At 43.1% G+C, this 24,118-nt stretch overlaps 1 protein-coding gene across 2 annotated transcripts; it reads left to right on the forward strand.

Moving 5' to 3' along the window:
• The first annotated feature begins 1,354 nt into the window (after nt 1-1,354).
• LOC147432408 (ATP-dependent DNA helicase Q-like 1) lies at nt 1,355-5,096 on the forward strand. Of its 2 annotated transcripts, none has more exons than XM_086492380.1 (10): nt 1,355-1,541; nt 1,888-2,294; nt 2,392-2,643; nt 2,876-3,039; nt 3,122-3,218; nt 3,360-3,403; nt 3,486-3,600; nt 3,693-4,046; nt 4,132-4,356; nt 4,689-5,096. In XM_086492380.1, exons 1-10 carry the CDS (start codon nt 1,436-1,438, stop codon nt 4,806-4,808), a joined length of 1,884 nt encoding a protein of 627 aa, XP_086348506.1. In that variant the 5' UTR covers nt 1,355-1,435; the 3' UTR covers nt 4,809-5,096. The 2 variants fall into 2 exon arrangements, with proteins under 2 accessions (XP_086348506.1, XP_086348505.1); XM_086492379.1 differs by having other exon boundaries at nt 1,358-1,541; nt 1,834-2,294.
• Nucleotides 5,097-24,118: the final 19,022 nt, after the last annotated feature.

The raw sequence follows: 24,118 nt of genomic DNA on the forward strand, positions 1-24,118 counted from the left end.
GGGGCCGTGTCTTCGCCTGTCGAATTTCACTCCAATCTGAGTTGGTGACTCTAGCCTCCTGCAGTGCTGCCCCGAGCCTCGATCTGAGCTCTGATACCAGTTGAAGGAGTACGAGTGGAAGTGCGACGCGAGAGAGAGTGCGAGAAGAAGAGCACAACGATATGGTGAACTCGCTCTACTGTAATGTGTAGAGCATAGTGAGTTCTTATTAGGTTTTTACAAAAGAATATGTGTACATACCTGGCGGCCCGCCCACTTACCTGGGCGACCACATTGGGCTTTATACCCCAACACAAGGTACTTTGTAATTGTAAGGTTTTCTTCTTTCTTTTTCATGTAAGCTTGCATTGATTGAGTGGTTTACTCTCTCTCTCTCTCTCTCTCTCTCTCTCTCTCCCCCCCCCCCCCCCCCCCCCCCCCCCCCCCCTTTTTTTTTTTTCCTTTTCCTTTTTCTCGCTCTTAACTTCCAAATTCCAAGACTCAAATCTTAATGCTCTTGTACATTTCACATATGTCATTAGAAATAGCTTGAAATTCCTAGTATCTTTGAAGGAGTAACCTATGTGTATGTCTCCTCGAAAGCACCACATAAAGAGGTAAAAGTTGTTCATGAAGCCTCTTTAAAATCTTTGTTTATTTCAAGGTCTCATTACAAGTGATCCGTGTTGGTACTCGATTGGTGGACGTTGCTAATGCAATCTCTATAAGAAATTTGGCTATGCATGTATGTGAGCAACCTTCTGTAAGTATCTTGTCTAGAGCTACCACCCACTTGACCAAGCAACCTTTACCTACATAGTGTAATGCTTCCAATGCGCACTTAGAGCGTGGTCGCTTGAGACAGATTTCAAGCCATCCTATTTTTCCTTCAAGTTGTTTTAACTTGCAATAGCATGATTAAATGCTTGGTTTGGCCACTAAAAGTCATGATCTCCCTTCGATTTGACTATTGTAGAGTAAGACTTAGAGCATTTTCCCATTCATGGAGATGGTAGAGAAAAGGAGACTGGTAGAGGGGCTGGAAATTGCTCCAAAAAGTGTCAAAATTGCCCAAATATGCACGCGATTGGAGGTGAGGGAAAGGCAACGCTGTCTCCCCTCAAACACAATATTGCTTCCCATAGACACAAAGGGTGTAGGCATATACGCAAGCCTCCCTTGACCAACCGGTAAGGAGAGCTAGAACCACCTCACATGTCCAAGCTCTTAACATTTTTCTTGCTCCCAAAAGTGCAAAAACTACACGTGATTTGAGGAGGAAAAGGCAAGCATGTGGAGAGCCGGCTGACGGTAAGGAAGGAGAGCTGGAGGCTCTTAGCATTTTCCTTTATAAAAGTTTTGCAACCCAGTGCAAGAACCAAAGATCGATCCTGAGCCTTATAAATGCCCGCACATACAAACATGGCGGGAATCGGGGTGAGAGAGAGCTCTCAAGATGGACATGGAGCTCGAGAAGACCAGGCTTCTGAGTCTCGCCTCCGAGTTTGGATTTGAGACCGATATCGCCCACCAATGCCTTCAGCAGCTAGCTGATCTCTACGGTAAGTTCTCTTTCTTGAGAGAGAGAGAGAGAGAGAGAGAGAGAGAGAGAGAGAGAGAGAGAGAGAGAGAGCGAATGAGCTCTTTTTTTTCTTGACTGTTCCAGTACATGCATGCCCATTGTATCACAAGGAAATATGCATGCACACGCACAACCCATGTTGGTGTGTGTGCACAGATTATGTTGTGAGGGCACCATGCTCATGACATCAGTGCTAACACATTTGCTGTGGGCATGACATCACTACCACAAAATTTCCTCACGAGGGCTTTTGTTGCGTGTAATGGGCACAGGAGATGATGGACAAGATTTTCTCACTGTTGAGCATTGTGGAGATGATTACTTAGGCAGGCTTGCAGATGCTACCCAGGTTGAGGAAGATTGGGACACACAAGCTCCAAGCTTGGTAGAAAATGTGGGTGAAGATTTGGACATAGATGGTAAGTGGCATGAAGGGAATGCTGAAGTAGGAGAGGAAAAAGAAGAAGAAGAGGAAGAGCCAGAAAATGAAGAAGAAGAAGATAATGAAGATGAACCAAGCATTGAATCGGACACCTCCGATGAAGATTACACCGGCACCAAAGGAACTATGTGCAGGAAAAAACTGCCCACCTATGTTTCGGACTCAAGTGATAGTGATGATGTTACGATCATTGAGAAACCACCCTCAACTAAATGTGGAGATGGTGATGCGGGCAGGGCCTCTCAAGAGAGTAAGCACTCGAAGAGTTTGAGACGCACTATGGACACACTAGTAAGCACTTCTTTCAAGAGCTAAGTCTCTCAAGTGCAACTTTTTGTCATTTTTGATGCTTCACTATTTAAGCTACCACATTGCATGGCTTATGCAGTATAAGAATGAAAACTCCATCTCAACTTTACCTCCCAAGTCAGAACGCATGGCAATGCCTAGCGGCCAAATGGGAGATGAACATGCATTTCATCAGTTGGAATGCATGGATGACTTTGATTTGGCCAATTTTGCTATTTTTGGGCATCGGCAGTTCCGTTCTCTTCAAAAGAAGGCATGTGAGTCTACAATGGCAGGCAAAGATTGCTTTATCTTGATGCCAACAGGGGGTGGCAAGAGTTTATGCTATCAGGTAACTTTGTGTTTCAAGATGTATATCTTTAGCTTTAGTAGCTGCACTATCATGACCTCACAATATCACACATAAGAAAGTCCAAGACACAGCAAGAAAGACACCCATGAGTTATGGCCATTGCAACGATGCCATCAAATTTCGGAGTACAGGCTCCATTACGACTGTGAACAACTTGATAACCATATTAAGCAACTCTGCTCATGTGGGAGAATGATCAATAACATTGCAGCTCCCTGCGGTGCTCTCTCCCGGAGTGACTGTTGTGGTGTCTCCGTTATTATCGCTCATACAAGATCAAGTTCTGGCACTCATAAACAGATTTGATATCCCTGCAACTTTCTTAAGTTCTCAGCAGAGCTCTTCTCAATCATGGGCAGTCATACAAGAGCTCAGGTAAACTGACATGTTTTAATAATCCAATCACCGATGTGCAGAGAGTCTAATTAGTTCAGTGATTCTACCGAAATGCTTACAGAAAGTCAAGTCCATCTTGCAAGCTGCTATACGTCACACCAGAAAAAATAGCTGGAAGTGCATCCTTTCAGGCACTTTTAAAGAGTTTGCAGCAGAGGGTAAGCCTATCATTCTTCCTCATCTACCGGGTCTCATGACCTCACAGGTGTTGCAACAAAAGTATTATTTCTTGTTTTGGCAAATAATCTAATGTTTACGCCCTGCATATTGTCTTTACAGGAAACTGGTTACTTGTGCAGGGACAATTGGCTCGCTTTGTGATCGATGAGGCCCACTGTGTGAGGTGATAATGAAGAAGAGTGAGGGAATAATGCATTAGCCTTCATCAAGGATTAAGACCCTCTGCTTTTTCTTCCCTTTTGCAGTCAATGGGGCCACGACTTCCGACCTGACTACAAAAGCTTAGGAGTGTTAAAACAGCAATTTCCAAGCGTTCCTCTCATGGCACTAACTGCAACTGCCACCCAACCTGTTAAAGAGGTATATATTTATAAAAACCTTTTGTATTTGTTGAGAGGAAGGCGCCTGTTTTTGTGAAAAACTCGTCTGAACAATTTTTTTAAGTTAATCAGGAAATCATGAAGATCCTTCGCATACCAAGAGCAGTTGTGCTGGAAGCTAGCTTTGATCGTCCAAACCTTACTTATGAAGTGGTGAACAAAGACAAGGATCCTTTTAAGCAGCTTGGCCAAACAATTCAAGATAGGTTCAGGGGCATGTGTGGGATTGTTTACTGTCTCTCTAAGAATGAGTGCATGGATGTATGTGGTTACCTCAATGAGACTTTTCACATCAAGACTGTTTACTATCATGCTGGATTGTCGGGCCGGGAGAGGATGCTTGTGCAGAGGAAATGGCAGAGTGGTGAAGTACAAGTGGTGTGTGCGACGATAGCATTTGGAATGGGTATTGACAAGGCAGCTGTGGTCAGTTTTTCATAATGCAGCCATGATGAAATGCTTGGGCTCTGTGGTTATGTGTTAAGATTGAGTTTCTTTTGCTTGTTTGTAGCGATTTGTGATCCACAACTCCATGTCCAAGGCTGTTGAGAGCTACTATCAGGAGTCTGGTAGAGCTGGAAGAGACGGATTGCCATCAACTTGCATGATTCTCTACAGAAAGAGGGATTTTAGCCGCATTGTGTGTATGCTTCGCATGGGACAGGGAACTAGTAGTGTGCGATTCAAATGGGGAATGGAGCAGGCCCGCAAGATGCAGGGTTACTGTGCGGAAAAGGTAACACAAGCCCTTTGTGTACGTGTGAGGGATGCATGTGGATTAACTCTCTCATATGGACTGTCTTTCATGCACTCATGCACACACAAATACGTGTAAGCTCTAGGCTGTGCACACATGCGTGCACAGAGGCACTCTCGCTGAGGCACAGACAGCACATCATGATAGAAGCCATGTATTCACGAATCACACCCTTACAAAAGGCACTTATACAAGAATACCTTATGAACATTTTATATAATCTCATCAATTTCCCTGACAACTTCTTTTGAATTTGGAGGTTGCATGGGGGACTACAGTTGCATTTAACATCTCTTGAATTTTGTATTCAGAAACGTTGCAGGCGAGAGATGTTGCTGGATTATTTTGGTGAGAGGTTTGACAGCAAGAATTGTCAACTTGGTGCAAGCCCTTGTGATATTTGTAAGAACAAGGCAAATGAAAACAAGTAGGCTAGAGACACCCTGGCCATTTTGGATACACAAGAATTTTTACAATCTTTCAGATGTTTGATGAGAGCAGTAACTAGTGATTTTAACCAGTGCAAAAATTAGTGTTATCCAAAAGCATGGATCATGTACACACAAAAGATTCGAAGGTTGAAGAGTTCTTTATGGAACCTTGGTCTCTCTGGATTTCTAAAGAAAACTTGATGGAACCTTGTGCATCAAATGCTGCTACAGGTTGACCATATACATGCGAAACTCGCATTACTGATAAACAAGCTTTTTCTGTCTGGAGACCTCTTATCTACTGGCTCTGAAGTGTCTCATTACATGTAGGCAAGGGTGCAATTTAGATTATTCGTTGTCATCAGCTAGTAAGAATGTATGGTGTTTTGAACCAACTTCTGAGGAGCATTATTTCTCTTCATGTTGTTGTATAGCGTTCACGTCTGCTGTCAGTTTCTCCCCTCTCAGACTGGCTTTTGATCACAGCAGACAACCAATTATGTGAGACCATGTCAATGTGGCATGGCAATGTGGTGTCCATCGACCAGTTTCATGAATTGTAGGATATGGTCGATGAGGGCAGGGTAAGGAATATTTTGCCTCTTTTCCAAGGAAGTGAGGTGTGCATCTTTTTCCAAATTTAATCACCTATGGTTGCATCTTGAGTGCTGGTGACTATATACACCATGGACATTTTTAATCAGAGACAATCACCTATGGTTGCATCTTGAGTGCTGGTGACTATATAATCACCATGGACATTTTTAATCAGAGACAATGGGAAAGTATTTCGTGCTTGGCAGTGCTATGTATGTCATACATGTCATGTGCGCTTCAATCGATAAGCTCTTGTTTAGGATGTCATGTCTTGAAATGCATGGATGGCAAGATATGCCCAATCGTGCTTGGAAGCTCCACACTTTCAGGAGGATGCGAAGCAAGGGCTTCACTCATTTCCTATGCTTGCATGAAGAAGGCATATGGCATGGATGGCAAGATATGCCCGATCGTGCTCGGAAGCTCTACGCTTTACTATGCTGGCATGTAGAAGGCATATGGCATTACCAAGAAAGGCGAAGAATTTCATGAGGAGATCGCTAATGGGAAAATGTCACCAATTTGGCAATGCTTTGGTAGTTTTTTGTTAGTTAGTTTCAACCAGGTAAGAAATGTAAAGAAACAATCAATTCAAACTTTCAACTAGAGAACTATTGAAGTTGGAATTCAAACCTTTGAATCATCATCCTTTGAAAGCTCTTCTTAAAGTGGGCAGCACAATCATCACAATAGGAATAGAGGAGGTCATTGTCCTGATCGAATACTGATTGACAGAAGGCAAGAATAAGACTCATGATGCTATATTCGATGCATTTTGATGTCGCTGATACGAAGGATTCCATGATCTGCAGCAGCATACAAGGAGCCGCTTTCACCAGCAGGGGCACAAGTACGTCTACGTAGTTTTTGATGTAGTTTCAATAGCAATGTTATTCTGCCATGTCACAAATAAGGCTACAATAAAATCAGGAGCATGTGAAGTGCCCATAGCCCTCATCAGTGAGGATGACATTCGGGAACAATGCTGAGCATGTAGCCGTCGTGATGAGGAGTTCATGGAGGTTTTGTGCAAAATTTTTGTTGGTGCAATTTTCTGCAGAACAGGTCCCTTAATAGTCTTCTTTGGGTTGTGTGTTGATCCCGGGGTAGTGACCTGTGGAGAGCATGTAGCTGGCGAAAAAGGAGTGCAAGAGGAGGTATGGGAGCAGCGAGCCTGCAATATGGGGCAAGCACCTTTATCTTCCTCGCTTATGCACTGGGAGCAGACATAGGTAGTTGTTAGTGTCAATGTCAGTAGTCTCGAGTGGCAACTCGATTGTCTACTTCACCCTCTTGTGAAGCTCTAGAATGTAGATGCGTGGCATTACAGCTGTTGACACAGACAGTGCCGACATGGATTGATTCCTATTCATTATACTCCCGACTGCCTCTGATTGTTATGCTCCTCCCCCTACTGCGTGGCCTTGCAAGAGGGAGGTGCAAAAGAGCCTCAGCCCGACCTCGCACGCCCTCGTCACTATATGGAACGGCTACTGGCTAGGGGGATCAAGGGCCCAAATTTGGGGGGCGAGGCGCCTTTAATGTTGGTCGTCGGTGAACTAGGGGGTGAACTCGAGGCAAAAATGGCGTCCCAAGTTCACTCCTAGTTCAGTACCCCTAGTTCACCCATCTCGCGGGGTTTGGGTCGAACTTGGGACGTCTCGGTTGTCACACGAATGTTCTACCACCACGCTAGTGCGCGTCGTTGTCCATGTTGGCATGGCACAGATCAAACCTTAGTTTAGGCGTCCTTAGTTCACCCCCAATTCACCCACCCCTAGTTCACCCTCAGTTTACCCCCAGTTCACCCCTAGTTCACTTTGTGATCCGACATCGGAGATTAAAGCCGCCTCGTGCCCCCAAATTTGAGCCCTAGATCCCTTTTGACCTAGAGCAGTGCCATATAGTGACGAGGCTCGCACGCTCTCCCCTCGGTCTTGCTTCGCATGCACATAGTCAGAGAGAGAGAGACACCCTTCCTTGCACGAGAAAGAGAGAGAGAGTGCAGCAGGGCACGGGGTCTTCAATGAAGGCCCCGTCATGGGATCGACGATGGGCGTGGCATGCGAGAATTTCGAGGAGGATCGACGGCGGACGTGGCACGTAGGAATTTTGGGAAGGATTGACGTCCAACAAAAAGTGCAAGGTAATGCCCTCCCTGGGGTTTGAACCCACAACCTTGGCCACGGCAGCACGAGAAGGATCGACGTCCAACAAGAAGCGCAAGGTAATGCCCTCCCTGGGGTTCGAACCCACAACCTTGGTCACGGCAGCACAGAGAGCTAACGATGCATGCCCGTGTATTTCGTTGTCACCAAGGCGAGAAATAAACTATATAACATAAACTCCTAAGGGGAAAAGTAAACTAAAACAAAAAAAGGAAACTTGGACACTTCCGTTTAAAATCGGACGGTCGGGCTTACCTCGTGTTTTGCATGTGTAGCTGCTCGTCATGGATCTCATGACGGGGTCTTCATTGAAGACCCCGTGTTCTTTAGTCACGAGGTAGGATTGCGACAGTTTACGTATGTGTACGATTTTGGATTCATTACTTTCATGCAAAATGCCTTGTTTGTCTTGAAAGGGTGCGTAGTGCGCACATGTACTCCAAATGCAGTGCCGCCTATAAATAAGGAAGCTGTAGCATGGACCTCTTTGCGCAAACAAGCTTCCCCTTTGCAGGGAAATTGCTCTCACCCTCAAGCTTCCCCCTTAAATTTCGAGCCGCGGCATCCTATGGTGTACAAAGTCCTACTATTACACATTTGTCGCAATAGCTTGCCAAGTCACGTTCTTCTCCCACTGGGGTTAGCTTTTAGCACAAGAAGATTTAGATTTTTTCATACAATGCATAACATCCTGAGCTTCTGCTCGGGAGGCACCACATACATAGCTAGGTACGATTGGGAGCATGGGACCACCGGCCCCCCCACCGGGTTGGTGGTCCCTTGCCCCCAATTGTACCTAGCTAGGTATGCGGTGCCTCCCTCGCAAAAGAGGCACCTCGCAAAAGTTCATGATGTTGAGGTAAGTCACAATGTGAGAATTATTGTGAGAATCTGTCCAAAACTTCTTGTGTAGGTACCCTTTGAAAGGAAAAGGTAAGGGGAGAGGATTTGGGTTTTTTCCCCCTCCAGATGTCTCACTCTTGTTTTCGGACCATTTATATTCTCTCTCTGTCTTATGCGAGGCAAGACAGTTTGTGAGGCAGGGGTAGGGGGTCGCACCTGAGGAGGAATTGCAGCTGGTAGGGCGGGAGTAGAAGGGGGAGAACCATGAGGCAACGAGACACAACTGAGAGGGGACAGAGCACGAACTTTACAGATTTTTTCTTTGCGGTTTGATCGGAGTGATACATTAGGAATTTAGGACGAGAGAGGGAAAGTTTTTTTTGTGGGTTGTCCTTGCGTAAGAGGATCCACTCGCGAGGTCACGTAGAGTGCGCATGGGGGGGAGGTGTGCAGGCCCGTCGTGTTGTAGAGCATGGCAAGGAGGGATTTTGCAAGGACCACGACAATGATTGATGCAAACCATTCGTCCAGCGAAGCGGACCTGTGTGCAGACTCGCCAGGGGGAGGATGATGGCGATATGCACGGGAGCGATTAAAGGTATCTTCGAAGATTCTGGCTAAGAAACGATAATAGTATATCTGCACCGCAACAAAAAAAAAGGAAATTAAGAGATGCCCTTGCAGAGACTCTCTCTCTCTCAACAGAAGAGGCTAGAGAGACCTCTCTCTCTCTCTCTCTGCGCGCGAGGTGCAGCCGAGGGAAAAACGCATCAGGTGTGTGCGAGGGAAGGGTTATGGGAAGGAGAGGTGGCACCCACTGTGTGCGTTGTCGTGGCGCATCAGGGTGCAAATTTTCGATAGTGGGGGTTGTTTTAAAGTATAGCGGAAGAATCTCCTTATTGATGTGATATATTTTTGCTTGAGCCATTAGGTCTCCCATTAGGTCTCCCCAGTCTCAAAAAAATAAAAATTCTCTCAAAACATATTAGGTCTTTAGTCTCCCCAATCTCAAGAAAATAGAAATTCTCTCAAAACATATTAGGTCTCCCCAATCTCAAAGAAAATAAAAATCTCTCAAAACGTATTAAGTGCACAAGTGAAGGATGAGTTTATGAAATGAAAAGACAAATGAAAGTGAAAAAACATATATACTAAGATGGAAAGCCAAAAGACATATGAAGGTGGAAAGTCAAAAGATCTTTTGTATCCATATAAAGAAGTGATTCTCTTCTCTTTTATTTTATCTTTAGCATTTTCTTCTTTTCAAAGTGTTCTCTCTCTCTCTCTCTCTCTCTCTCTCTCTCTCAATGTTGCACTCTTCTTTTTATAGCTAACAATGTTGCAGATCTTTGTGTTTCACCATTGCCCATGGCTATGTGATATAGATTAGCGCATCGTTTTTGATTCTCTTCTCCTTTATTTTCTCTTTAGCTTTTTCTTCTCTTCAAAGTGTCCTCTCTCTCTCTCTCTCTCTCTCTCTCTCTCTCTCTCTCTCTCTCAATGTTGCACCCTTATTTTTATAGCTAACACTGTTGCACATCTTTGTGCTTCACCATTGCCCAGGGCTATGTGCTATAGACTAGCGAATTTTTTTTTGTTGTTGTTGAGGGAATCTTTGAATAAGAATACCTTTTAATTTTTTTGAAGCCATTAGGAATACCTTTTATATTTTTGCTTGAACCATTATGTATGTATACAATCGTAACCTTTTATATTTTTGCTTGTATGTATAGAATTATAATGTATGTACACAATCATAATCATAATTCTCTTTATATTTTTTCTTGAGCCATTATGTATATATACAATCATAACCTTTTATATTTTGCTTGAGACATTATGTATGTATACAATCATAACCTTTTATATTTTTGCTTGTATGTATACAATCATAATCATAATACCTTTTATATTTTTGCTTGAGCCATTATATATGTATACAATCATAGTGGGTCCAATGATAAAAAAATACAGTGATTAACAAGATCCCCCCAATAATTAACTAGATGCCCCCACCTCGATCTTCCAAATGTCGCGTGTCCACTGCTCACCCTCCTTCCCCCTTGCACTCTGAATGCGTGAGCGCACACTTCCCCTTCTCACAACAACCCTTGACCCCCCCTCCCCATCCCACCCTCGCCTCATTAACAACCTCATCGTGATATTTTTATATTTTTGCTTGAGCCATTATGTATACCTTTTATATTGTTGCTTGAGCCATTGTGTTTGTATACAATCATAATGGACTCGATGATAAAAAAATATAGTGATTAACAAGATCCCCCCCCCCGCCTTCCAAATGTCGCGTGTCCACTGCACGCCCTCCTTCCCCCTCTGCACTTGAGTGCGTGTGTGCACGCTCCCCTTTCTCACAACAGCCCTCGACCCCCCCTCCCCGTCCCACCCTCGCCTCATAAACAACCTCATCGTGAACTACCTCAGATCAGAGTCGCGCGAGAGAGAGGGAGAGCATACATATTGGCTCGGATGCCTCAACGCCCACAATAAGAGGAGAGGGGGCATGAGGGGCGCCAAGAGTCAGAGCAAGGGGACACCCATCCTCACTCACTTTCAGAACTAGAATAGGGAGAGTGGGCACCAAGAATAGAAGAGAGAGAGAGAGAGAGAGAGAGAGAGAGAGAGAGAGAGAGAGAGAGAGAGAGAGAGAATCTATCTTATGTGTGAGAGAAAGAGAGAGAACCTAGTGTACGAATCTTCTATTTTCTCTTTTTTTAGTGCGGTGCAGTCATATACATAATGACATGAAATTTTTATTGTGTTTTAATATAAAATTATATTATTCATTATACATAGATAATCACAAATGTTTACATATTAAGAAAGGCTCCACTTAAATAATAAGGTGCAAGGTGCACATTATCATTTGAAAACAAAATATAATGAAAATAAAATAAAATAAAAATATATTATTCATTATACACATTATGCATACACAAGCTAGATTCACAAGAATCAGCGATAAAAACCTCGCACTCTTTCTTTCACCTCTCCCTTCGTTCACAAGGGACGGAGGTAGCTCCATAAAATTTATTTTGCACGATTTTGACGTCCAATGAGCTGCAGTGTAGTGGTAGTGTTGCTAAGCAGATAGCCGTTGGATTCGATTCAATCACTCGATTCATTTTCATGCTGACATGTGGACGATAGAGCTGCTCTTTCGGGAGGGGAAGGCTTGCTATTTTTTTTGTGGGTTCAGAGAAGTGCGATTTCCTTTTGTGCCAATGGACAACCACCATGGTGGAGGCACGCTCCTTTTTTAATGTCTTTCGTCTGCTCTTGTGAACCCAACCATAATCACAAATGTTTTACATACTAAGATAAGGTGAAAGGTGCACATTGCACATTATCATTTACAAAACAAAATAAAATGAAAAAAATAAAATTAAAGCAATAAAATAAAAAGATACATTAAAAAACTAAAACAAAAGAATATATTAATGCCTTCATTAAAAAAAAAGATTTAATAAGCATAAAAAATAATACAACAATTTAATAATTTAATGAAATAAATATTTGTGAAGTCCTTAAATAAAATGACTCTTTACAAGTGAGAATATAATTTTTTAAAATTGAATCAATACTTCACATCATGCATCAAACTCCTATGAATACTATTTAATAAGTTGTTGGCACTGCCTTTCGATAGAAAGAGAGTGTAAATACGAGGTAATTTCAGCCCGTGTACAACGGAGCACCCTTCCAATTTTTGGAACGTATATTTTATTTTTCTCCTCTTTTTGATCTATAGTCTCTCTCTCTCTCTCTCTCTCTCTCTCTCTCTCTCTCTCTCTCTCTCTCTCTCTCTCTCTTCAGTTGCAGTGAAAGGTTGTGCCAACTTCTGTCTTTAGACGCCTTGTTCTCTAAAGTCTTTCGTCACATCATGCATCAAACTCTTATGAATACTATTTAATCCTTTGTTCTATTTGATCCTTTGTTCTCTAAAGTCTTTCTTGGCATGCCAAAAAACAAGTAAAAGAGTCACGCTGGCTTTTTAAAACAATTGAAAAGTGATAAAATCATTAGGTTGAGTTTAAGTAGAATCAGTGTTTGAGAAAGTATTGCCTTAGCTTAGCCTTGAGCCGGTTGAAAATAGAGACTAGTTGGTTGTAAACCATGGTAAAGGGAAGAAAAACTAGTGAAATATGTGAGAAAGTAGTTCCAAAATCCTGCAAATTTTAAATTTATCCGGTTCGCTTCTTTGTGGGGAGGAAACTCGGCCAATGGCCGCTTACTAAAAGAGACTTTCCTGAATATTAATTAGAATTAAATTATAGAATGCAAGAAAAGTCAAGCTATGAAATGAAATGTGAAATAAAAAGAGCTATATATATATATATATATATATATATATATATATATATATATATATATATATATATATATACACACACACACACACACACATATATATGTGTACGTGTCCATAGAATTTACTAGAATTATGCAAGGTAAAGCTTCACTTTAACATTAAAAAACAATAGAATGCCAAGACATTTCAGGATGTGAAATGAAAGTGAAATAAAAAGATCCATTTACTATTTTAAAATTGAAATAACATTTCAGGTAAGTTTCAATCATCACTGAAAACATTGAAAGTATGCCTAACCCAACTTTCCTCTAAGGCTTCTTTTAGAAAGCCAAAAATGAAAGCATCTTTGGAAATAACATTTGAATGGAAATGATTTCTTTTAACTTTTAGAGAGACACATGTCAAGCAATAAGAATTGAACGACCTTCACCCATATGGATACTGAGGCCTTTAGTAGGCCAAAAAGAGAGAGCACCAGAGAGAGAATCTACTCACAATTCTTGATTTTTAGTTTTTTTTTTTTTGTGGTCCAGACATATTAAATCTCCAAAGTTTCATGATTCCCCCATATATTCCACTACCCCTCCCTAGGTACACAACAACTACCCCACCCTGTGCCTAGCCGCCTGCTGTGCGTTGCTTGCCAGCCATCCCTTCCGCTACCTCTCGTGTTTTCTAGAGAGAGAGAGAGAGAGAGAGAGAGAGAGAGAGAGAGAGAGAGAGAGAGAGAGAGAGAGAGAGAGAGAGAGAGAGAGAGAGAGGGCCCAATGCAACCCTCTTACCGTCATCTTGACTCTGAACCCCTCCACCTTCACCACTCACTGCTCTCCATCGGCCTCTACTCCCTCTCGGCTCTTTTCTCTCTGTAGCACTAGCAAGAGTCCTACCCTACATGCTAGAGAGAGTGGAAGCACTCAACTTTCCCAGAGAGTCCTCACTCCTAGCCTACACATGAGAGAGAGAGAGAGAGAGAGAGAGAGAGAGAGAGAGAGAGGTATTATTAGGAAAAATATGAACCCCAAAGGGGCCTTGTAAGAGTAACATACAATTTCGAATACAAAGGGGAGAGAATTTGGGATACGCCACATGCTCCAAAATCATCCCTTCCACCTGCCTCACTGCCAACTGTAGACGGCTGGCGCGTCACCATCTAGGAATGTGTTCTTAGGAGATGGGTAGTGAATCACTTAGTAATTACTAAAGTAATTACTACGGTAAACCCGAGGCATATAAATAGGACCCATTACTTTGATATCGGGTTGACAATTGTTATCACTTGTATTAGCGCTTTGAGCTATAATTGCACTTGAGCATCAGTGACAGTATTATCGGCTACACTTTCCTTCTCTGTAATCATATTCACTGTAATCTCAATCATGATATATATATATTCCAGTGATACTGACTTCTCAACAGTCTTCTGAATCTGAATTTAAACATTATTCCAGTCATTAAGTATGATTCTCATTTCAGTATTCATATTTCAGTCTAGTCACTGATTTCTGTCTAGTCTGCTGTCTGAACTCTTCCTACTCTAAGTAGCTGAAATCCTTCAACACTGGAATTCGCTGTTTCAAGAGATCAGCTCCAATTCCATTTTGGCGATCACGGTGGCTAGAGCTGAAGCTCATTGACTGAAAGACTCTTCTCCCAGTTGAAGTTTTCAACAATGGCACCAAAATCCAATCGTGGCCGGAAATCTACCTATCGTGTGGACCCCATTCCTGAGGAGTCAGGAAGAGAGTCTGACCCCAAGCAAGAGAAAATGACTGACATTGAGGCTCAGGAGGAGCATAGTCAGGTTGATGAGGCGCAGGACTCACATCATTCCAGTCATTCTCGACGCAGACGGGCAGAACGGGAAGCACGAAAGGCAAAGAGTTCCAAGAGTTCTCAATCTCGCCAGAAAGATGAGTATATCAAAGGCAGAAAGGGAAGTCACCGAACTTCTAGCAGACAAAACAGAGAGGATACTGATACTGAGACAGAGATAGAGATTGATTGGGATGCTGACACTGACAACTGCAAGAAGGCTCCCAAGCGTCAGTCTGAAGCCAAGAAGCGAACTGGTGGAATTAGCAGTAATCGACACGATTACTCCGCTTCCCTCAAGATTTCCTTTCCCATGTTCAAAGGAGGGAAAAAGGATGATCCTGATGTTCACATACAAGCTTTTGAGCAGTAGGCTGAACTAAAAAACATCGATGAAGATGATTGGGGGGAATACTTTCCACAAACCTTGAAGGAAGCAGCAAGAAAATGGTATTACCATTACTCTGCATGCCAACTGAGATCAGATAATAAATTACTTAAGGCCTTCAGGTTGGAATATTCCGACAATCGAGGAGATGAGGATATTCTCTGTGAATTGGATCAGATCAAACAACGGAATTTGTCAGTCCGTAGCTATGTAGAAAAGATCAAAGAACTGACTAGAAAACTGCAAGAACCACCGTTTGAGAAGAGATTAAGGGCATGGTTTCTGAATGGGTTCAGAAGCAAGAATCTGAGAGAACAAGAAGTACCAGCCCCTACAAAGAAATTCAATGACCTGGTCCAGCGAGCATTAAAACTGGAACAGCAGGCTAAGAAAGAAAAAAGCCACAAGAAGCGAAGGACCAGTAGCAGTAGTTTGGCTACTGAAGCTTCTGATTCCAGTGCAACGTCCAGCTGTTCCGAGAGCAGTTCCAATGAACGGACAAAGGACAAATCAAAGAAACGATCATGGACCAAGAAAATTGAAGAAATGGCTAGGCAGATTGCAGAGATTAGCCACACAAGACAGCCAGTCTGGAAGATGGAGACTTGGTGTTCAAGATGTAAATCCAAGGACCACATCTCCACGGAATGCCCACAATGTAACTACTGGAAGGCCTTCGGTCACCTATGGAATAATTGTGGCATCCGAATTCACCATTTTAAGAAAGGGAAGGATCTATCAGTGGTTGCCTACACTGAACCAGTGAAGGCAGAGCCAATCAAAGTAGCCCAAGAAGAAGGACCAGGTACCAGTGGTACTGGTCAAGGACGAGGCAGATACCAACCAAGAATGGGTAGAGGAAGAGGAAGAGGCAACTTCCAGACCAGAAGCATGAATTGCTATACCTGTGGGAAGTATGGTCATTTTGCAGCCCAATGTCTAGATGCACCGGTAACAACTGCTACTGAGGCTAAGGCACCAGATCCAGTCCCAGTCAGAGTAGTTACCAGGAGCAAAGGAGTGATCATTGAAGAGATTCTAGACATTTCAGAAGTACCAGCCAAATCCAACAGCAGCAAGTGGGCCCAACAAAGGGAAGTTTGGAAGGCCAAGGGTAAGGAAAAGGTGGTAGATGAGTGGCAAGAGCAGCGAGAACTAGCAGCTAAAATCACAGAGGATTTAGCTAAGAAGCTGCCAGAGCAGCCAGAAAGTTCCGAGGCTAGAGTCATTCAGAAGATACCAGCCCAATCGACTGATAAAGATCACTCAGTACCGGCCATGACAGAGACCATGCTGGCTGTGGTACATGGACTAGCTGGTGAGATGGAAGAGAAAGGAAAGAGTAGAAGTAATGCTAAAGAAGAATGGAAGTATGAGAACACTAGCTCTTCAAGCTCTGACAATCAGTCTGACCAGGAGCAAGAGGAAATTCAGGTGAAAATTTGTGATAGAATCCAGAAGCTGACTGTAGAGTTGGAGGATATAAGAAAGACCTTACCTTAGGTGGCTAACTTTATCAGGCAGCGTAGGAAGACTGAGGCAGAACAGTAGACCTGACGGCTATCCGAGATGATGAAGTTCCACTTATTCAGGTAGATTACAAGGTCAGGAAGCAGTGGGAATCTCTCTCAAGTGTCATACTGGATGGAGGAGCAGGAGTCAATATAATGTGAGCCCATCTTCAGCAAAGAATGGGTATCACCAACATGAAACCAGCACCATTCAAAGTAAGAATGGCAGATCATCAAGTTGTACAAGAGACGGGCATGATTGAAAACATGCAGATAAGAGTGGGGAGGGAAAAATTCAAAACTAGTTTCTTAGTTTTGGATGTGCAGGGCGCATATGGAATGCTATTAGGCCGCCCATGGTTAAGAACAGTACATGCTGTTCATGACTATGCAAATCAGACTTTAACCATAGAAGGGGCCAGTGGTAGAATCAAAATCCAGACCAACAATACCAGGAGCTGGAAAAGGAACTGAGGCCGAAGGAGTTGTGTCAGAAATACCGAGCTAAGAAAATTGAGCGAATGCTGGCAGCAATGAACATCTTTCCTTTGGCAGAAATTGATTTGAATGCAGTCCTACTAAACAAAGAGAAAGCTGACAAGCAGAAGAAACAATTCCCTGACCAATTCACTGAAGTTGATACAGGGGAAAGAATCATTTAGCTAACTGGAAGAATGGAGGAACCAGCTGATACTGATATAATGGAAGAATCAGCATGTCCAGAAGAATATCCACCTGATCAGAATAATGATTCAGAAATGAATGGACCTTCTTGGGACTACGCTGAAGAGTCGACCAAACGAAAAGGAGGGGGACCCAACTGGTTTCTTCCAGATGATCAGGAAGTAGAGGAATGGAACCTGGGATTAGAGGAAAATCCCAGAATGATCAAAGTCAACAAGCACCTGAAACCGGAAATGAAGGAAAAGGCATGGATAATGTTCCAGAACTATAGAGATGTATTTGCTTGGGAACATACAGATTTGAAGGGAGTAGATCCTGAAGTCTGTCAGCACCGAATACCACTAAAACCGGACGCTAGGCCAGTCAGATTACAAAGATACCGGATGAACCCTAACTATGCAAAGAAGGTCAAGGAGGAGATTGATAATCTTCTCAAGGCTGGGTTCATTACGGAAGTAGCAAGCAGTGATTGGTTATTTCCAATAGTTGTAGTTCCTAAGAAGAATGGGAATTTAAGGGTTTGTGTTGACTATAGGAAACTAAATGCCCAGACCATTAAGGATCCATTTCCTTTACCTTTTACTGATATGTTGCTTGATGAGATCGCAGGATATGAGATGTATAGCTTCATGGATGGTTATAGCGGCTATAACTAGTTACAGATTGCTCCGGAAGATAGGGCCAAGACCACTTTCATCACTGAGTGGGGAGCATTCATGTATCTGGTGATGCCTTTTGGCCTGTGCAATGCACCAACTACTTTTCAGCGGTGTATGATGGAGATGTTTAATGAATTTCTTCATCGGTTCCTCGCCATTTTCATGGATGACTTCACTGTCTATTCAGCTGAGGAACAACATCTTCTATTCCTAGAGATGGTTTTTAAACGCTGTCAGAGAAAAGGATTTGCTTGAATCCATTTAAATCAGTATTTCTGGTTTGGAAGGGACAGCTACTGGGACATGTGGTTTCCCGCAATGGAATAGAAATGGCCAATGACAAAATACAGTGTGTCCAGCAAGCTAAAGCACCTAGAACTGCTTCTGAGTTGAGTTCTTTTTTAGGGTATGTGAATTTTTATAGAAGATTTGTACACAAATTTGCTTCTCAAGCAGTACCACTATATGAGCTTACAAAGAAGACCAGTAAGTTCAATTGGATTGCTGAGTGTGAGGAGAGTTTCCAGAATTTGAAAAAAGCCATTACCAGTAAACCAGTCCTCAAGTAGCCAAACTGGGATATTATTTTTCATGTACACGTCGATGCTTCAGGATTGGCAATGGGGGCAATATTAGCCCAACCAGATGGCAGAACAGACTATCCGGTCTATTTTGCTAGTCGGAGATTCAGTCAGGCTGAACAAGGCTATATGACTACTGAAAGAGAAGCCCTCGGAATGGTTTTTAGCGCTACAAAGTTTAGGCATTACCTATTGGGGAAGTTATTCCATTTTTATGTGGATCATCAAGCTCTTCTGTTTCTGATTAACAAAGTTATTATTCAAGGCAGGCTGATAAGATGGATGATGTTCCTTATGGAATTTGAGTTCAGAATTTTCCATAAGCCTAGCCGAAACCACTATGGAGCTGACTTTCTTTCCAGAAGTACATAAGGATTTTCAGAATCACCTCTAAGAGATGAACCAGTGGATGCTGATTATTTCAGCTAGAAGCAGAAGAATCAGTGGATCCTGAATGGTATGATATTTATCAGTTCCTTTCCCAAGGTGCCTTTCCAGAAGATTGGAAACAGAATCAGAAGAAGGCTCTGATCATAAAAAGCCTGAAATTTACCATCATTGGGGGAGTACTTTATCGATTGGGTGTGGATGGTATACTTCGGAGATGTGTTCCAATGGAGGGAAGAATGCAAGTTATCTCAGAGGCACATAATGGAGAGTCTGGTGGACACTTTTCCAACGAAGTAACCTACAAGAAGATTCTGCAAGCAGGTCTGTGGTGGCAAACAATGATTGCTAATGTCAGAAGCTTTTGTAAAACTTGTGATATATGCCAGAGAATAGGCCGACCAACAGCTGCAGACATGAATCCCTTAATGCCAATACAACCATTGGGAGTATTCATGAAATGGGGATTGGATTTTATGGGACCTTTTAAGAAGGTGACTCCCAGGAAGAACAAGTACATTGTGATGGCTACTTGTTATGTTACCAAGTGGGTTGAAGCTAAAGCTCTTCCTGACAACACAGCCAAGTCAACTGCAAGGTTTCTGTTTGAGAATATTGTATGCCGATATGGATGTCCAGTGGAAATTGTGACCGATCAAGGGACACACTTTATCAATGATACTATGGAAATACTATTGGATATGCTTTCAGTCAAGCATCAAAAATCTACTCCTTACTATCCCAGATGCAATGGACAGGCTGAAAGTAGCAATAAGAAAATTAAGACTATTCTCACTAAGGTAGTGCAAAAGAAACCAGACCAGTGGGATTTGAAGCTTCAGACTGCTCTATGGGCTTATAGAACAGCTTATAAGGTAACTACTGGAATGACACCATTCATAATGGTGTATGGTACTGAAGCAGTGGTTCCTATGGAGTTTGTAATCCCCAGTCTGAGAATGGCTGTAAAGTACGGATTAGACTTCAACCATAATCTTAAGAAAAGACTGGATGAACTGATGCAGTTAGATGAACTCAGGCAAAGGGCTATATTGGAACAGGAAATTTTTCAACAAAGAAGGAAGCACTGGCATGATCGCCGAATTAAAGTCTGAGAATTCCAGAAAGGAGACTTAGTGCTTCTATATCAGTCGAGACTGGGTCCAAAGAAGCCGAATTTGAAGATTGCCTGGGCAGGACCTTTTGAGGTTGATTGGGTCTTCTCCAATGGCACAGTCAGATTAAAAGACTTATCTGGACTAATGTTGCCAGGAGTATATAATGGAGCAAAGATCAAACTTTATTACTCAGAAACCAGAGAAACTGGATTAGAAGAAGTCACTAAGGAACTGGAGGTTGTTGATCAAGAGATACCAGAATCAGATATTTTTGGTCTTTTCCATGTGCAACCAGTTCCAGTTTCAGAACCAGTACCTGAAGAATCAGATCAGGCTGATTTAAAAACCAGTACTAGTATGATCCAGCCAGAGTGGGAATTAGTTCACAACCAGTATGAACACACTTTCCAAATTTTAAGTGGCCAACGGTCAAATGGTATGCCAGTGATAATTATTACAAGGATGGGTTGCAGTCTTGTCCAATGCATGTTTGCCACGTCAACGACGGCGCACACAAGTCTAGGAGCGGCGAGTGGTGTAGCTTTTATGGCGCGAACACGTATAACAGTCAGGAGAGTTAGCATTTTTCCTCATAAATCTCCTGCGTGACGCTTTCCTCTGGTCAACCATTCGCCATCGCCGAGCTTCGAGGTCTCTTCACTACAACCGCAAACTTCAACCTCTGACGAGACAGTTGACAGTCAGACAACCTTACCACCGACACCAGGCAACGGCTTTAACACAAGTAAGTCCTCTTCGCCTTCGCCTGTTTCATCATCGTCGACCTCACAGTGTATGGGTAGAAGGAAACGATCAGAGAAGATGGAGGAAACTCTTGCAGAAACCCAGGCAATAGTTACTGAGGCAAAGGAAAGCCTTCCTGTTCTTCCATATAGTAAAATCCAACGATATGTCTTTACTGATCATGCAATGACTCTGCTACAACTCTCGGATCTGCGCGTTGTATTGCAAGCGACAAGGATTGCTTTTGATGCAGGGATCATCAAGCAAGTTCTTGATTCCTTTGATGTAGAAAATAGCAGTGCTATGATAAAAAATAGGAGGGTGTCAGTGACACCAGAAGCCATTGCATTTGCATTTCGGATGCCTAATGAGCCTAAACCATCGGTGGCAACTGTGCAGCAAATAAGTATTGCTCTAAAGGAGGATGAAGCAGCTCAAAAGAAGCACAAGGCAAGTGCTCAAGGAGTTCCAGTAGAAGGACTGGAAGCCTTCGATGCTTACAGGTTTTTAGCCGAAGCAGTCAGTCTTAAGAATAACCCAACTTATGTGTCAGAAAAATTATTTGCTATGCTGTTGGCCAAGATACTGGATCCACAAGTCCATATCAACCTGTGTCAAATACTCTCACATAATGTACTTCAACAGACTGCCTGAAATCTCAAACTGTTTTCAAGGCATGGTATGTCTGGCAATTTTTGTATTGGGCTACTGCTGCAGATGTTAATGAGCAGGTAAAGCTGGCATGGAATGAGCATCCCATTTCTGAACCAAAGAAAATTGAACTGTCCTCAGACGACGAGGAAAGGGACAGTCAAACAACTTCTAAGGACCGGAAAAGGAAAGCTACTGCAGAGGAAGCTAGTAGTTCAAAGAAACCAAGAATTACAATGACCAAAAGCAGTGAATTCTTGAAGCAAATTGAAAACCAGGTAAAGGCAGCGAGCATTGAGACAACTGTATCTGATCAGACAGTTGTCAAACATACAGTTGCCACTGGATCGGGGAAAGATCAGGTAAAGCCAGTCACTGAGGCGAAGGTACCTGACCAGTCAGGAGACAAAGGCAGGAATCAACTGGATAAGCGGAAAGGTCCAGCGTCCTCAACTATGTCTGAAATAGTTCCTGTCATTTCTCAAAACCCTCTGCAACTGGTTAAAAAGGATAAGCTACAGCAAATGCAAACCCAGAAATTGAGAGGGCATCTCTCACTCACCAAAACTGATTATGCATCTCTACCTTATGTGGCTCCTGTGGCAATATATGAACCAGTTGATTCTGATCCAACAACGGTCAAAGACAGATGTTCAGTACTGATACAGTCCTCTAGGAATACCATTGTCAGCTGTATGGGACAATTGGTGGAGGCTGCGAGATCAGAAGATGAAGTTAAAAAGCTTAAAGCTGACTTGGCAGAAGCACAGCATCAGATTGCCACACTCCAGAAAGCCTAGGAAGTGTAGAACATACAACACAGGGTATTGCAAGCTCAATCAGAGAGAGCTCAGGAATTGTTGAACAAAAAATTAGCTAAAGCTGAGTCTGAAATTATGATCATAAAGAGTCAAAGGAATGAAGCATCGCGAGCTGAAATGGGGCTCAGAACGAAGCGCGCAGAATTTAGAAAGCTGCTATTACACCATACAGCTCTGAAGCGTTCGCTGACGGATAGATACATCTACAATAGCTTGTCTGAAATTTTGAACCCTGTAGGCAATGCTGTTTTTGATTTAGAAAATTTAAAATCCTTGATGGAAAGTCTGCAAAGTGATTTGCAGGACAAGGTGAGTGAGTTCAACAATGCTCTGATGAACCAAGCCATCATGGATTATATTGAGCAGCAGACATCCCCAGAGGAGGATGAAGAAGACGAAGAAGATGAAGCTGATAAGGAGGAGGATGATCAAGAAGCCGGGCATACACAGGATGAGGATGATGCCCCACTACCATCTCCACCTCCAGGACCAGGTACTGATGGGACAGGGCCAGAAGAAGGAGGCCAGTCACAGCCAGACCAACCTGACCAGACTGAGGAACAGCAGGAAAGACAGGAAACAGAACAACAGTCGGGTCATCAGCAGACTGAAGAACAATAGCCCTGTAACACTGGAGATGAGCCACCTAATCAGTCCCATCACAGCAAAGAGGCTAAAGGGAAAATGAAGGCTCAGGATGAAGGACCAGTGAAGGATCATCAGCATTCACTGCAACTCATTACCCTAAATAAGCAGCTGAGACATCAACATGCCTCCATCACCAGACAGTATCTGGAGGATGATACTCTGTGGACTGATCTAGAAAGGTTCCAAAGACTATATGTAGGAGCCAGGGAAATGGTGAACATTGGAAATTTGCTGCTTTCCATGATAAGGAAGTTTGTAGACTACCTGCCCATCCCAGTACAGTTCAGCTGCTGGAACGAGTTCCAGAATGGATACTCAATGCTGATGAGAAAGTGGTAAACCTGCACTAGCAAAGACAGTCTACTGCAGATTGTCAGTCCTTAGCTTTAGAACTGGAACTTCTGCTGGGTAACAAACCAACTTACCGCTGCATGAAGGACGTTAGGGTCCAACTTAAGGATGTTCTGGTTCAACTGCAAACTGCCAGAGGTGTTTTGGACCAGAGAGTGAAAGCCATCCTGGAGGACCAGACAGCCACTAGCAGAGGACCTCAAACTCGCATGTCTGTCAGAGCACAGGAAACTGCTCTCCGCACCCTATTCCATCTAGTTAGAATTACTAGGAAGATGATGCAACAAGAGAACCAGGCAGTTCTGAATTTCCTGGAATTTGTGCTTGATTCTCTAGTTCTCTTGTATGCTGTTCCAGCAAGAGAAACTGAGTTGCCAAGATTTTTTCCGGCACTGTATCCTAAACATCAAGAACCAGTTGATCGACTCACATATTTCAAAATAATTGATGAGCTTCAGGATTGGTATGAGCGATCAACTGTAGAATGGAAGACTTGGCAGACATTGTTCAATGATGTTCTTCAAATCAATGACATCCAGGAAATAAAGGAAGAGCTACAAAGGATTCAGCTGTGTATGGGCCAGTGGAAGATTCAGGTCAGAGGATTGACTAGGATTACTAATCATTTACTGCAGCTTACAGTCGAACCTTCCAAACTACCCGAGAAAGACATTGCAGCAAAGCCGGGTTTGGCACCGCAGTACAGGGAGATGGCTGAGATTCTGTTCGAAGCCCGCGTCACAACAAATCAGCCTCTGCCACAAGGATGGATCCATACTGCTTCGCACTGTCATAAATTGGCTAGAACCAGACTGACCAAGGGCAGGCGTACACTCTATGATCCTGACACCAAAACCTATCATTCTCTCACACCTTATGAGGTCGAGATGACCACAAACCGACGGGATTAGCTTGAGCAGGAGGCCATTTATCGACTGATTCAGAAGGAGAATGCTGATGCTGGAACTTCTCAGGCACCAACACGGTCAAAGAGCAAGGGAAAAAGGAAGACGGTCC

Source organism: Adiantum capillus-veneris, chromosome 20, assembly GCF_014529385.1.
Source record: "Adiantum capillus-veneris isolate H3 chromosome 20, ASM1452938v2, whole genome shotgun sequence".
NCBI lineage: Eukaryota > Viridiplantae > Streptophyta > Polypodiopsida > Polypodiales > Pteridaceae > Adiantum > Adiantum capillus-veneris.

What these genes read in the sequence shown, in the direction of transcription:
- LOC147432408 (XM_086492379.1), top strand. Translation starts at nt 1,436, where the DNA reads ATGGACATGGAGCTCGAGAAGACCAGGCTTCTGAGTCTCGCCTCCGAG. An exon ending in GCAGTCATACAAGAGCTCAG is followed by an intron (nt 3,040 to 3,121) that starts GTAAACTGACAT and finishes AAATGCTTACAG; the next exon opens with AAAGTCAAGTCCATCTTGCA. An exon ending in GTATTGACAAGGCAGCTGTG is followed by an intron (nt 4,047 to 4,131) that starts GTCAGTTTTTCA and finishes GCTTGTTTGTAG; the next exon opens with CGATTTGTGATCCACAACTC.